Source organism: Montipora capricornis, chromosome 1 (assembly GCF_036669925.1).
Source record: "Montipora capricornis isolate CH-2021 chromosome 1, ASM3666992v2, whole genome shotgun sequence".
Taxonomy (NCBI): domain Eukaryota; kingdom Metazoa; phylum Cnidaria; class Anthozoa; order Scleractinia; family Acroporidae; genus Montipora; species Montipora capricornis.
The window spans coordinates 32352177-32366242 of record NC_090883.1 but is presented as its reverse complement, the minus strand read 5'-3'; the positions used below and the strand labels follow the sequence as shown (position 1 = coordinate 32366242).

The following is a 14066-nucleotide window of genomic DNA, read 5'->3' as shown; positions in this document are numbered from 1 at the left end:
TGGTAAACACACTGACATAAAATTACAAGGTCCATAATAAGAAAACTTCAACGATTCTGGTATTTAAAGTCATATGATACCATCATGAACTTCCCTGTACATTGAATTCTGTTGAACTTTTTCCTAAAACCTCCAGGTAAAATTGTTAATCTTATTGGCTTAAAATTATTAGCAATGTTAATAAGCACTACTCAACATATGATTTATTAAAATATTGCTTGTGTTCAGATATTGTTATGCGTCTATCTTTTTTTCCCAAATTCCTCCACTTGCAACCCAATAGCCACTTACATCAACTAAATTTTTCTGTGTTTCTTTATTGAAAATTTATGATACTTTACATGCATATATTGTCAAAAATTAGTCATACATTCAAACCAAATCAAGCTCCCAATGTGGCTTCTAGCAAAGGTTACATCATTTCCTGTATGTCCCAGCCCTTCTGCAAAGTGTTGTGCTCTTGCACTGGTACACAAAATGCCAAAAGCATTCATACGAAATGCTTCCCTGGAGTTGATTTCACAACACTTGCCCTGGACAAACTCAGAACTCAATTCCACTTGGTTGCGTAAACAAAATCATGACTGAATCTATAAGCCCACTATAGGACATGATGCTGACATTTTTTCAGTTCCTTAAATCCTCAGGTTACATGCGCAACCTCTGTTGTCAAAATGACACCTCCATAAAACTTTACCCAATAACCCTCATCTTGAAAATAAGCATTTCAGGACAGATGTATGTCAATTATCTTATTGTATTGATTGAGAGGAACAATATTGAAAACTAACCGTAATCAGATACTAATAGAAACTCAATGACTAATAGAAACTCAATGACAAAACAGATCCTTTTAATTTGTAACCTCCCCCATCAAAGCAGCTTAATTTCGTAAGCCACACATGTACGCATTGCGGACCTATTTTTGTATTTGCTGTTGTATTAAAACCTTTTGTTTTTACGTTTCGCTTGATTTGGTGGCCAGTTTCCAGTCGCTGAATTTGGCGAAGTTTCGTGACACAGCACCTTTGAATTGGCTTCATTAAATAAATTTGATAAAGCCAAACTTTTTTGTCTGTTTGTGTATCATCTCAGATAACTCAGAAGTCTTTGCGCAAGGTCATTGGAGTGGTTCCTCAGGATACAGTTTTGTTCAATAATAATATAAGGTACGATATGTCATTTCTATCCTATTCTTGGTTTTCACTCACGTGATCAACAGCCGTGTTTTTTTCAACGAAAACAAAAAAAAAAGTTTGCACAATAATTATATAGTTCAATTCTTGGAGGATTGGGTGGGGACACCAACATGGCCACCGTTCCTTTTTTTGGGGACACCAACATGGCGGCCTTGTCATCATGGGAAAACCGAGAATAGGCCTTTTGCAACAAACGATCACATGGTACAAAATCCGCCATGCTGGAAGGCAAGCTCATGCATTATTATTCCCCCACTGGCACATTAAAACAAAGAGACCTGAACCAGTCGAGCTTGACTTGCCTTTGTTTTAATGTGCCAGTGGGGGAATAATAATGAGCTTGCCCTCCGGCATGGCGGATTTTGTACCATGTGATCGTTTGTTGCAAAAGGCCTATTGACTGGATTACTCGCAGACGCCCTACAAAAGGGTCTCTTCGCGCTCTGCTTTTGTTCGAATTAATTCAGCTTAATTCAAGCACAACTGATAATTCCAGATGGCGATCAACAAACATCAACAAGGAGACGGAGCCCCTAAAAGATATTTCCAGCCCGAGAAAAAGGGAACGGAGATTACAAAAGAGAACGACAGATAACATCTCAAGTGAAGCTATGATTCTCGTAGTTATGAACGCAATTTTAGCAATTGGCCAGAGAAGCCTGAAAAATTCGGGACTTCAACGGGGTTCGAACTCGTAACCGATACCGATACGACGCTCTAAGCAACTAAGCTATAAAGGCACTGACATTGGGAGCTGGTCATTTCTGGGTTCCAATGATCCCGTGATGAATGAATCAAGGATGAAATGATATATGAAATGATTCATATATTCAACTGCGGATATGAAATCAAGTGTAGCTATGTTCCTCGCAGTGGCCTCCGTGATCCTCAGTGGCTTCATAGCTCGGTTGGTTAGAGCGTTTTTTTAGGAAAATTTTTTTTTGAATATGTCTCCTGTGCCTTGAAGGTACCGTTTTGTTTTTGTTAAAGTCGAGGTTCCTCTCAAACTCAGCGCCCTAATTACTCAGCCTCGCCTTCCTCCTTTTAACCCATAATTCTTTTGTGTGTGTGTGCCAGGTATAACATACAGTATGGCAGAATAGGCGCTTCAGACAGTGAAGTGGAGGAAGCTGCCTCAGCGGCGGATATGCATTCCAGAATTCTGACTTTCCCCAGTGGTAAATTTAAAACAATCAAATAGCTTAATCTACTAATATCGGTCGGTTTTGACGAGAGAGAAAGCCGAATAGCACCGTGGTAAACTTCTCGGAGGCCCACCAAGAAACGCATGAGCAGGCGCTGAATCTTGCCACCCAACCCACCCAAAACAATAACACCCTCCTCGTCTTAGGTCTGGTGATTCCGATAGCATCATGTCACAGGTCAGACTACGTTGGGAGTGGAAGAGGAGACAAGGGGAGGGGTGGGTACACTTTTCAAGAAACTCCTCAGATCCGCGCAAAACAGGTCTCAAAGCTAGGCCTCGAACCAGCGAGCCTGGAGGGTCGGGAGGCCTGCGTGCAAATCACTTCACCACCGTACCTCCACAGTGCTTTCCGAACGTTAGATGTCCAAGAACTGCTCACCGCTTGAAATGACTGCGTTGTATCCAGTGGGACTCACTGTGAAAACTTGCTCCTCTCTCCAGGGTATGAAACGGTGGTTGGTGAGCGCGGTTTGAAGCTTAGTGGAGGTGAAAAACAACGTGTGGCGATAGCAAGGACGCTGTTAAAGAATCCACCGCTCGTGCTCTTAGACGAGGTAAGATTTGTCGGAAGCTCAGGTGAAAACAAGTTTGAGAGATTTCCGTTTTCGATGGCCAGTTGGATCCAGTTCTTGGATACGTTCGCCGAGACAACCGTCTTCTTCCCGCACAGTAGGGAGTTTGAGATCTACGACGGCGACGATCCACCAAAACGTCACCTCAAAATATAACTCGACTCTATCATAAGTCTTTCGCGATTATTCAGTCTCGTTCATGTCCTACAATATGGGTGACGTATCCTAAAAATAAGTTGGTATGAGCAGTTGCAGAGTGAAAATATAGAATGAAAGATTCTCTGTTGCATGCTAACGTTGTCGTCAAAACCTCAAATTTTCACGTCGTCGTTATGCAGAGGACCACTAAGGTACTTCCTAAAATCCGTCCTGCACGTGCAGCACGATTATTTATACTCTTTTGACCAATGATATGATCCGCGTCCGCACAAGTACATTTGCTGTGGCACTTTTTGTGTGAAAAATTTTATTTGACAAAATTTGCCCAAACTTTATGGGACAAATTCACTTGCTGAAAAACTGGCGCGCCAGTTTTTATGTGACAAATAAGAATTGTCACATGTGATAGTTTAGTCGTGTGCATGACTCTGCACAGAAAATGTGGCACTATCCGTTAGTGGGTAGTATTGTCCAGGCCTCTTTTTTTCGCAACCAAGATGGCGGTGTCAACGAGTGGTTGGACAGATCGAGCAACGTCTACCTTGTTACAGGCGTTAAAAACTCGAGAAAGCCTTTGGAATACAAAATGCGAGAGTCATAAAAAATAAATATTAGGAAGATGCATTATGACGAAATAGTAATAATATTGAAAGAAGGTTGTGAAGATATAGGCCATTTTCGATATATGAAATATTCAGCTTGAAAGTGAGGCAGTGAGGACAAAGACAATAGAAACACGTGGGAATTAATGTGAAAAATATCATCCACTTTCCTTTGTCTTTGTCCTCACTGACTCGCTATCAAGCTGAATTTTAATTTATCGAAAAAGGCCTATTGACTTGGCAGCTGTGAAAGGTAAAACTGAACTTTTGTCTTTGCAGTCAGTCCTGTGCTCGTTTGAGTTTGTCTTCTTTCTTGCGTCTCCGCTGGTCAGAGTCATTTCTGGCGCCAACTGATTAACACCGATTTAACATATCATTTGTTGTGCCTTGCACACGTGCAAATACATTTGCCAGAGAAAAATTGTCACATAAAAATTGTTCGTGTGGATGCGGCTTTATTGTTTTGTGGCGTTGTCGTAGTCATAGCCGTCGTCGTTTCTTAAACTCCCTAGTGGTGTCTCAAAGAACGAACCGCTCTTAAGATATTCAGGCATAACCCGTAAAGGCCTGAACAAAGATTACCTACTGAAGATAGAAAAGCGGAATCTAAAAAAAACCAAATTAGTGACATTCTGCTCCCTCCTTCAACGAACATGGCGAAAATTCACCACAACAAGGTGAGCCGAAGGAGAGAAGGGTGATAGAGCGAGATCTAAACTGCGAGCAATCTATAATCCTGGTCAAAACTGTGGGGACAATTCCTTCGGAAAAGGCAAAAGTGGTCTCACTTCGTCTGAAGATCTGTACCGACATTCAAACAGATGGAAGCCGAGGTGAAGTAGTACTAGCGGAGATGCCGGCAAGGATTGGAATAAGAATCGTGTAAAGGGAACCTCCACTAAAACAACAAAATAACTTTAAACTACAGAGCATAATGTTTACAATTGGAATTGCTCAATCTTTTTCCAATGAAAGCGTTTGTATTCGAGAAAAATAAATTCCAAAAACGCTTATTTTGGCTTTCAAATTTCCCGGGCGCCGCCATCTTGAATAATTGTGACGTAACTTGGTTGCTTTATTGTTCTGATACAAAGAGCGATTGTTCTGGAACAATAGGGCAACCAAGTTATTTATTTTTCTCGAACACAAACGCTTTCATTGGAAAAAGATTGAGCAATTCCAACTGTAAACATTATGTTCTATGGTTTAAAGTTATTTTGTTGTTATAGTGGAGGTTCCCTTTAATGATCAAAGTTATCACAGCAGATAATCAGTCGGCTTTCTTGCGAAAACTTTCTTCCATTAAAGATTGGATATCGCTGCGTTTTTCTTTTTTTTTTCTTCGATCTTCCAGTAGCATTTCGGAATTGACAGGGAGCTGGCGAAAAGCTTCCTCCCTCAAACGCCACCATCTTCTTTTTCTGTTTTCGTGAGATGAGAAGTCATTGATCATGGACATTTTTGACCAATCAGAATACCGAGTTCGCGGAACAACGAAGCTCAATCTAACAGCCAACTCGCAGGCTGCCTTTAAATGAACCAAATTGCGAGCCAAATACTCGCAAAAGGTCAGACCCTCAAAGAAACAGGGAACCCAGTCTCGATAAGTACATCTCACGAGGTACTCGAGCGAGGGTACGTCCAAATTTGGTGGTGACCTTTGAACCATTTCTCGCCTTTCGTCTTCACTCTGATTCAGTTCAGAGCTGCGTTAATTTCGCTGGTGATAGGTCGTATCATATTTTCCATTTGATTTGTTACAGGCAACATCTGCTCTTGATACTCAGACGGAACGCAACATCCAAGCTTCCTTAAACAGAATGTGCATTAACAGGACAACTATTGTAGTTGCTCACAGGTGAGCGAAATGCAATTTTGACTCGTGGCACTTCGGTCCAGGGTCGCGTTTTTCAAAGCTCGATTAAGAACCCATTAACTCCTAAAACGGCACCCATTGACGAGTTAAATCATCTGGTGTTAGACAGGGTAAAATCTGTAATTCTCTCTCTCTCAGAAGGGAATTGGTTAGCGGCCAGTCAAGGATTACTGGAAATTTTCTATTTGGAAAGAAAACATCCTGTTTGGGGTGGTGCATTGGTGGATAGCGCAGTGGTGAGATCACTTGTCTCCCTTCGATTCCCAGACTTGGCGTTATATGTGCGTTGAGTTCCTGCATCGAGAGGTTTTTCTCCGGGTACCCCGGTTTCCCCTCAGTCAGGGGCGGATCCATACCGTTTTCCACCGCTTTACGGAAATCGCTCAGAAACGTGGGAAAGGGGACTTGGGAGAGTTAAAATCCAAAAAATTCCCGAGGGACCATGCCCACAGACCCCCTAGAAACTTTTTCGTTGTTTTGGAAACCGGTCATTATTTATCCTAGATCCGCCTCTACCTCTCTTCAAAAAGCGGCAATTAATTTGATTTGCGTTACATGTTGATTTCAGTTTACGGTGTCCCCTTTACGTGGTTTTTCACGTGACGTCATTACCGCCATGTTGGTGGACGAAAATAAAAGATCTCTCATTACCCTCTTTTGTTCGTCCACCCGTAGTTGTATGTTGCATCATTCTTATCTGTGTCTCTAGAGATTAGCTGCAAACCATCTATTAGTGCTCCAGCCCTAGAACGACTGGACACTGAAACAAAGTTTCCTTTCCTTTTAGTAATTTTGATGTCAATAGACGTAATCCACTAACTCAATGTTGTACCCTTTGGGAATAAAACGTTTTGTTCCAGGTATTTCCACATCACTTAAATGTGAATGCTACATTATAATGCAAATACAATACATACATACATACTTTATTGAACCTCCCCAAAGGGGCTTTTCAGGAACAATAATAATTATAAAATAATAATTTACATAATTATTTAAATTATTTACAAGATTAAAATAACCAATCATCACTATCAATTACATAACTACTTATCACGATATCAATCACTTCCTAAAAAATCCCTTAGCAGTTTGTTCCTTAAACGCTTCTTAAAGATTATTTCGTTGCTACAAAGTTTCAAATTAGATTCCAAGGAATTCCATATGCTAACAGTTCGGTAATAAAAAGTTCTCTGTCCAGAGACAGTTTTAAAAAGAGGGATATTTAAAAATTTGGAACTCCTGGTTGTATAACTATTTACATCAGAACGTTTGGTGAAAATAGTGCTCAGGTATTCAGGGGCACGACAATTCATACATTTAAAAGCCAAAATGGTATTTCGATAGTAAAGCTGACTGGATACTGGAAGCCACTTAAGGCGTTTCAGTTCAGGCGTAACATGATCATATTTCCGATTTCACATACTATTCTATACGCAAAGTTTTGGACCGATTGTAGTTTGTCGATATTTAACTTCGAGCAGTTGGCCCACACGTTCGAACAATAAAACAATTTGCTAAAAACTAAGGCATTCATAACTATCAAAAGGGTCTTTCTGTCGAATGCATGTTTGACGCGGTTAATCTGCCCGAGAGAAGACATGCATGACGAAACGGTCTTAATAATGTGATTGTTGTACGATAAATGAGGGTCCAATAACACTCCCAGGTCCTTTGCAGTTTCACTAAGTGATAAGTCCTTCCCTAATAAAGATAGGGTGATATCTTGAAGCTTGGGTAGCATTTTTCTGGTACCAAACACCATAAGTTTGGATTTATCAGGATTTAGCAGTAAATAATTTCTGAAGCACCAGTTACACACTTTAAATAAATCTTCATTCATTTCTGCCACGGCAATGTCTTTGTTCTGAAGCTTGAAGGAGACTTGAAGCTTTGTATCATCTACGTAGCTATGGGAAATGCATTTCTGTGGAACAGCAGGAAGGTCGTTTACATAAATGCTAAAAAGGAGTGGGCCCAGGATGCTACCTTGTGGGACACCACTACTTAGTGGCAGGGACTCGGACAACGTAGAGTTTATCCTTACAACTTGCTGGCGATCACTGAGGTAACTAAGAAACCACTGGAGACAGGTGTTAGAGGCGCCAACATCCTTCAACTTAAGTAACAGAATTTCATGACTGATGCTATCGAATGCCTTGCTCATATCCAATAACACCATTGCCGTCAGTTTACTTTTATCAAAGCCGCTAAGTATTGCATCCGTAGATTTAATTACCGTTGTTTCGGTTGAATGCCATTTCTTGTTGCCACTTTGGTTCTTTGACAGCCGTTCCTTAGAGGTTAGGTAAAAATTAAATTGATTATGAGCAACCCGTTCGCAAATCTTTGAGAGAACAGGTAAAAGGGAAATAGGCCGATTATTGTTCGCTTGTTCATGATCACCATCTTTGGGAATAGACACAACTACCGCTATTTTCCAAGAAGATGGAAAAGTTGAGGAGCCAAGAGAGGAATTAAATATAGATGTGATTGCAGGAAGAATAGGTGCAATACAGTCTTTAATAACACGGATCGGAATGTTATCAATTCCCGAGGCTTTGTTAACCGAAATGTCTAATATTGTCTGGGACAAGGTTTAAAACAACTTTGTCGGTAAAAGTTGTAGGACATTTCAAATGTTTGTCTCAAGTGCGACCCGGGCCTTAGATGGCATTGACGCTATTATGCCTTTTATTTCCTTGCTGTCGGTACAACTAAAGGAAAACTGCTCGCATATGGGATGTTGTCTGGGTGTGAAACGATGCTCGTGAAGATCATGACAATGCTCGTTAGCCAAGGATTTAATCTTGTTTACAGTGTTTTGACCAACGGACACAAACAATTTTATCGTCTCTGCTGAATGTTCTCGAAGAAGTAGAATTTTTCGGAATGCAATGGTGAATAGCTTTCCAAATGTTATTGGAGTTTCTAGGATTACTTTTGGATCTGATCGGTGACAAATTCTCGCTCTGCAAATCTAATTTCCCGTTTTACCTCTCGCCTGAAGTTTTTATAAGCTGACCAAGCCATCGGATCGTTTGTCCTTTTAGCAAGTCTGCGCCAGGAATCCCTTTCTCTCATCAGAGCGCGGATATTGTTAGTTACACAAGGGTTAGGTTTCCCACGTACTCTAAAGGTCTTAAGAAGAGCATGTTGATCAAAAATGTCATTAAACAACAGGTTAAAAGCATTCAGCTTATCATCTACGTCGCTAAAAGCCTCTATTACAGACCAAGTAACTTGCGAAATATAGTGTAAGAAAGCGTCAGCGTTATAATGTTTATAGCTTCTTGTCGTTACAAACGTTGGCTTAGGGCGTGGCTTTTTCAAACATAACAAAACGTAGACCAATCGTGATCGCTGATCGAACTCTGAATGACTTCGGCCTTTTGAACTTGATTTGCATGTGAGGCAAGGATAACATCCAGCAATGATTTTGAAGACTCCGTAATACGCGTGGGAGCGTCAATCAACTGAGATAAATTATAAGAGCGGTAAAAATCAACAAGTGCTCGTGCGTCCCCGCTGTCGCCGTTCAAATGGGAAAGTTGAGCGATGACATTGAAATAAAGATTGAAGTAAGATCTGTGTCAAAGCATGATAACGGAGTGTTTGGAGGTCTATAGTGTATTGGTGGTGCAAATAACGATACACAAAGAATCTTAACCCCAGGAGATTTTAATTGGGTACAACATTGAGTTAACCGATTAGGTCTATGTTTGTTTTCCTCTAGCCTAAAATTGCATTGTTGAGGCTTTTGTGAGTGGGAAAACTGATTTAATCCTCGATTGGTTTTTATCGCAGTTTTGTGGTAATAGATTAAAATTCAATCCTAAACAAATGGCATCATCTCGAGGCTCTGGGGAATAAATTTTAGGTTTTGTAGGAGTTTATTCCCCTAAACCTCGAGATGATGCCTTTTGTTTAGGACTGAATTTTAATATATCGAAATTGGTCTATTTGGTTTTGAACAACTGGGCCAAGCACTGGAAGTGACCAGCGAGGAAAACCGCTTCCATTCAGTATTTTCTCAAATCCCATAATACATCATGTTTACCCCTCCCTCCCAATGCACCTTCATGTCCCAGGAAAAATTGCAAACAATGATTATGCAAAACTTTTGGGAGTAAACAGGGGGTATTATGGGATTTGAGAAAGTAGAGAATGGCAAATGCTTTGATCAGTGATAACTTCCGTTGCTTGGATTTTCAGAACTATTGGAGCGCGACGGATGGTCTCCATCGCGCGCGCCTCGCTTCGCGCGCGCGCTTTCCCCTTTCCCTTCCCCTTTCTAGCTCCTGCAGGCTAGGACGAAGATGACGGCTCGTACCAATATATTTTTAGGATATTTGGCCCATAGTGTACAATGATGGCCGTCGTAGATTTCAAAGTAGTCGGGAATGTAGGGAAGGACGACGACGAAGGATACAAGACCAGTGTCGAAAAATATTAGAGAGCTTTAGATTCTAGGACGAGAACGACTACGTGATTTTCTCATAGAACAATAGTGAGCGCGCGCAAACCAGCGTCATTTTGGCGGGAAAAACGTGATACCGTCGTCATTTTAGTACGAGGTTTTGCAAAAATCTTGTCATGTCACAACAAGTCAACAACATGGTAGCAGTTTTGGCATTTTTCGATCAGCAAAAAGGCTCAGTTACGAGCAGTAAGAATAACTGAGCAACCTACACTGCTGACAAAGAGTAAGATTAATCGTCCGGGTTTTAAATCTTCTAAGTATTTTCAGTAAAAACGGAGAGTCAAATTTCGCACTCGTTCTCGTCCTCGTCGTAGAATCTAAAGCTCTCTATCATTTCCCGTTATAAGTTGTCAAATACGAAAAATTGCTTGTGTAGTCGACTCGTCACAGAAAATGTGGCAAATCCCTGCCCCTTAGAGAGCGCAAATTGAAGAGCGACCTGGCAAGTTCGCCTTGTTTCTGCTATATCTCTGCTGTTCAAAGGCATTGCTGAGCCACTTATCTGCGAATTGTCAACAATTTGTTGTTGTGCTATCCAGAGGATCAAATGTATTTGCGACATAAAAATGTCACATAAAAATTGCTCGTGTGGACACGGCGTAAAAGTAGTATGAACGGTGTGGAATTGAAAATCCATCGTCAGGTGCTCGCGTTCTCTAGATAACCTCAAACGTGGTCATTTCACTCCGTTATCATGACGAGAACGGCGACGGAATGGCTGTTTTTATACTAGAGACGTATAATGCCTCTGAGCAACTTTAATTTAATGCGTCTTTTAGTTCGTCATTTAATTCGCCCCGTATAAAGACGGGCGAGAGACGCATACGTCAGGACGAACTAAATCATTTAGTGCGTCTTCAGACGTGGTTGTCTCCTGTCTGTCGGGGTTTTTAGCAATGTTAAAGTTCCTCTATAAACACTACTTTTACATTTTTTTCATTTGTTTAGGTTATCCACAATCGTGAACGCAGATCAGATCCTTGTGGTCCACGATGGTGAAATCATTGAGCGAGGAAGGTGAGGTTTAACATGAAAATGTTTGCATTGAACACAGAGCTACAAAAGGCGTGGTACCGTAGGTACATGTGGATGATTTGTCGATCAACCGTGCACGCATACAAAGCTCTGTAATAATTTGTGCAATTATAAAATCGAAAGCTGGTAGAAATGATCCTCTTACTTAGAGCAGAGTGTCGAGAGTAATCAGCGAATTGCTTTGGTTTATGATTACTTCGCTCAGTGATTGGTTCAAAGTTCTCGCACCACGTTTTCAACCAATCGTGGCTCGCGCGTGCACATTTTCCAGCGCCTTGTGTTGCTATGTGCGATTACTTCGGGTATTGATTGGTTTACTGGATTTTCTCCGTTCTTTTTGATTGGCCAAAGTAATTACTTTGGTTTTGGTTTTATGACACTCGATTGAATCTTGCTCTAAGGACGGTGCCTACTATTGTTATTGCGCATATGTTTTGCGCATCTCTAGATACTCGGATGTCCCATCGGTAATGCTTACTAATACAGGGATATTTTTGCGCGGTTTAAAATCATGCGGAGAAAATAGATCTTAGTAAGTACTCTTGGTATCCGAAAAGAAAATTTGGGGGAACCATGCATTTTTGAGAGATAATTAAGGTTCAATTTGGAAAAAAAACGCCATCCATTGCTTTGTATTTTAACGCTTTTTACAAATATTGTTCATAAATTATCTTTGAAAAATGCGTCGGTTACCCCCAATTTTCTTTTTGGATTTCAATAACATTTGTTAAGATCTACGTTTCCTGTAGAATCATAAACCGGGGTAAAAATACCTTTTGACTCAGTACGCACCGTCCTTAACCGGACAAATTAACTGTCTCTTTGTAGGCACCTGAAAAATACAATTTTCGAATTCTCACGGCTGGACTGGATCTAGCATGGAATGGAGGCTAATGCGTGCAAATCTTTTTAAATGTAAATTAATTTGCCCGCATTAGCCTCCATTTCATGCTAGATCCAGTCCAACCGTTAGAATACGAAACTGGCCTCAACGGGACTCGAACCAACGACCCCTGCGATGCCGGTGCAGTACTCTACTAACTGAGCTATGAAAGCCACTCAGTTGAGAGTAAGTCAGTCTCTTGGGCTCGTTAGTTCCCTTGAAAGGACTTGACGAATGAAATAAATGTTGCAAATTTGGTGATTTCACGGAGTTGTTGTGCAGAATACTGCAAGAATATGCGCTAAAATGCGTGCCGCAGGTGAAGCACGATTATTTTTTGCCCTTTAAACCAATGGCATTGTTCGGTTTGGTGGAATATACGGGGCGCGGGGTGCCGGGGTCTGTGGAAAACACCGGGTGCCGGGGTTTTGGGGATATGGCACAACCGTCAAAAAGTACTTGCAACAAGATTTTTCCTCAATTGACTTTTCAATTTTTTTTACGGCAGGCACGATGAGCTTGTGTCAAACGGAGGAGTCTATGCAAACATGTGGCTGCAACAACAGAAAACAGAAGAAAAAGACAACCAAGGAGACAACACGGACAGTGAAGAGGAAAACAGAGACGATGATGGATCCACGACCAAGTAGAAAACAGTTTCGGTGAAAGAAGACATGATCATTTAGTGTCACCAATGATGGCCCACCATAAGGCTTTATTGGGGCTGTTAAGAGAGCTTATCGGTGATTCCTTTTCCAAACTGTCGTGTAATTTGGTTTGCACTAAACGTTCTCATGCACCTTGTTACTCGATAGGTATCGTGCGAGGCTGGCCAACGTTTCTCCCAGCGGGATATCTGTCTCAGTAAAACAAAACATTTATTCTAGTTGATGCCACAAGAGGTTTCGTCTCAAATGGTAGGAAAGATGTGATATTATGCAACGTTCGAAAAAAATCGTTGCATGGTAGCGTGAAGTAGGACCGATCTCTTCTTTTCACAGTGAGTTTGGCAACGAAAAAAAAACTCGAGGTGAGCCGCCAGACAAGTTTCACGGATAATTGGATAATTGCCCAATGTGGCATACACATGCTTTCGACCTGTGTGGTCTTGGTAATTCAGTCCTCAAGACTGCGAGAAAGGGCTCCTAGCAGGTCCATTTGTTTTTTTGTTCACAGGCTCAGGTTTTGCTTAATACACTTGTTGTGAATATAGGTAGCAGGAGAGTGGTGGCTGAAATAATTATTCCTTCTTTTTGTGTCTTTATTGTTGTTGTTTTTTTTTTTTGCAAATGGTCTGGATAGCACAAGTGTTACTAATATTTTTAAAAATACAACCACACTTTTGACTCTAAGGAACATGTTTCGATGTTTCAAACATCATCCAGGGGCACCCAACGACTATCTGTTCGGAAGACGATTTGAGATCAAGAATTTTCGAAACATTTGTTGTAAAATGTCTTGCTTGCCTGCCTATCCTAGGATTTTCGAACATTGAAAAATGGTAAAATTGCCCATTGTTAACGGATTTTTACCCTAAAAAGGTCACCTAGAATTTTCGGCAGCCCTTTTTCTGGCTGAAATTTTCGAAAAGGTAAGTTTTGATCCTTATAATTTTCGGATTACTAGACTTTCAGCTAGGAAATCCGAACAGATGAAATATTTTTAGGGGATAAAAATATGCCTATATCTACCGTTTAAATACTAAAATACGTTTAACAATGCTATGTTGAAGTGGTTTTGAACTATATTCTCGTTGGGTGCCTCTGATCATCTTCAGCCATAGTAAGTGTAACATTAAAATTTTTACAAGATAATTCGTATATATATATATAACTATCAAGACAATGATTCTTTGTAGATTAAATGCTCGTTACAAGTAATTACGTTGAAACGTAATGTTTCCCAGTTGGTTAATTGACAAGTCCGTTCAAGGTTATCTTAGAAATGTTACTACAAAAGACGCCCCTAAACATTATGGGTCGATTATTAAAACATAGTTTAGCCAGTGTTTAACAAAACCGCGTTCTAAGCCATTTTCAACATTGTCAAC

General features: G+C 40.7%; 1 protein-coding gene across 1 annotated transcript in view; it reads left to right on the top strand.

Annotated features, from left to right (window-relative positions):
• Positions 1–13280, top strand: part of LOC138039008 (ATP-binding cassette sub-family B member 6-like) — a 32888-nt gene extending 19608 nt beyond the window's left edge. The window contains exons 15-20 of the mRNA XM_068885146.1: positions 1096–1169; positions 2277–2377; positions 2848–2960; positions 5503–5597; positions 11047–11115; positions 12525–13280. Of these exons, the coding sequence (XP_068741247.1) occupies positions 1096–1169; positions 2277–2377; positions 2848–2960; positions 5503–5597; positions 11047–11115; positions 12525–12666 (594 nt within the window). The 3' untranslated portion in view covers positions 12667–13280. The remainder of the gene's footprint in view (positions 1–1095; positions 1170–2276; positions 2378–2847; positions 2961–5502; positions 5598–11046; positions 11116–12524) is intronic.
• The last annotated feature ends 786 nt before the right edge of the window (positions 13281–14066 follow it).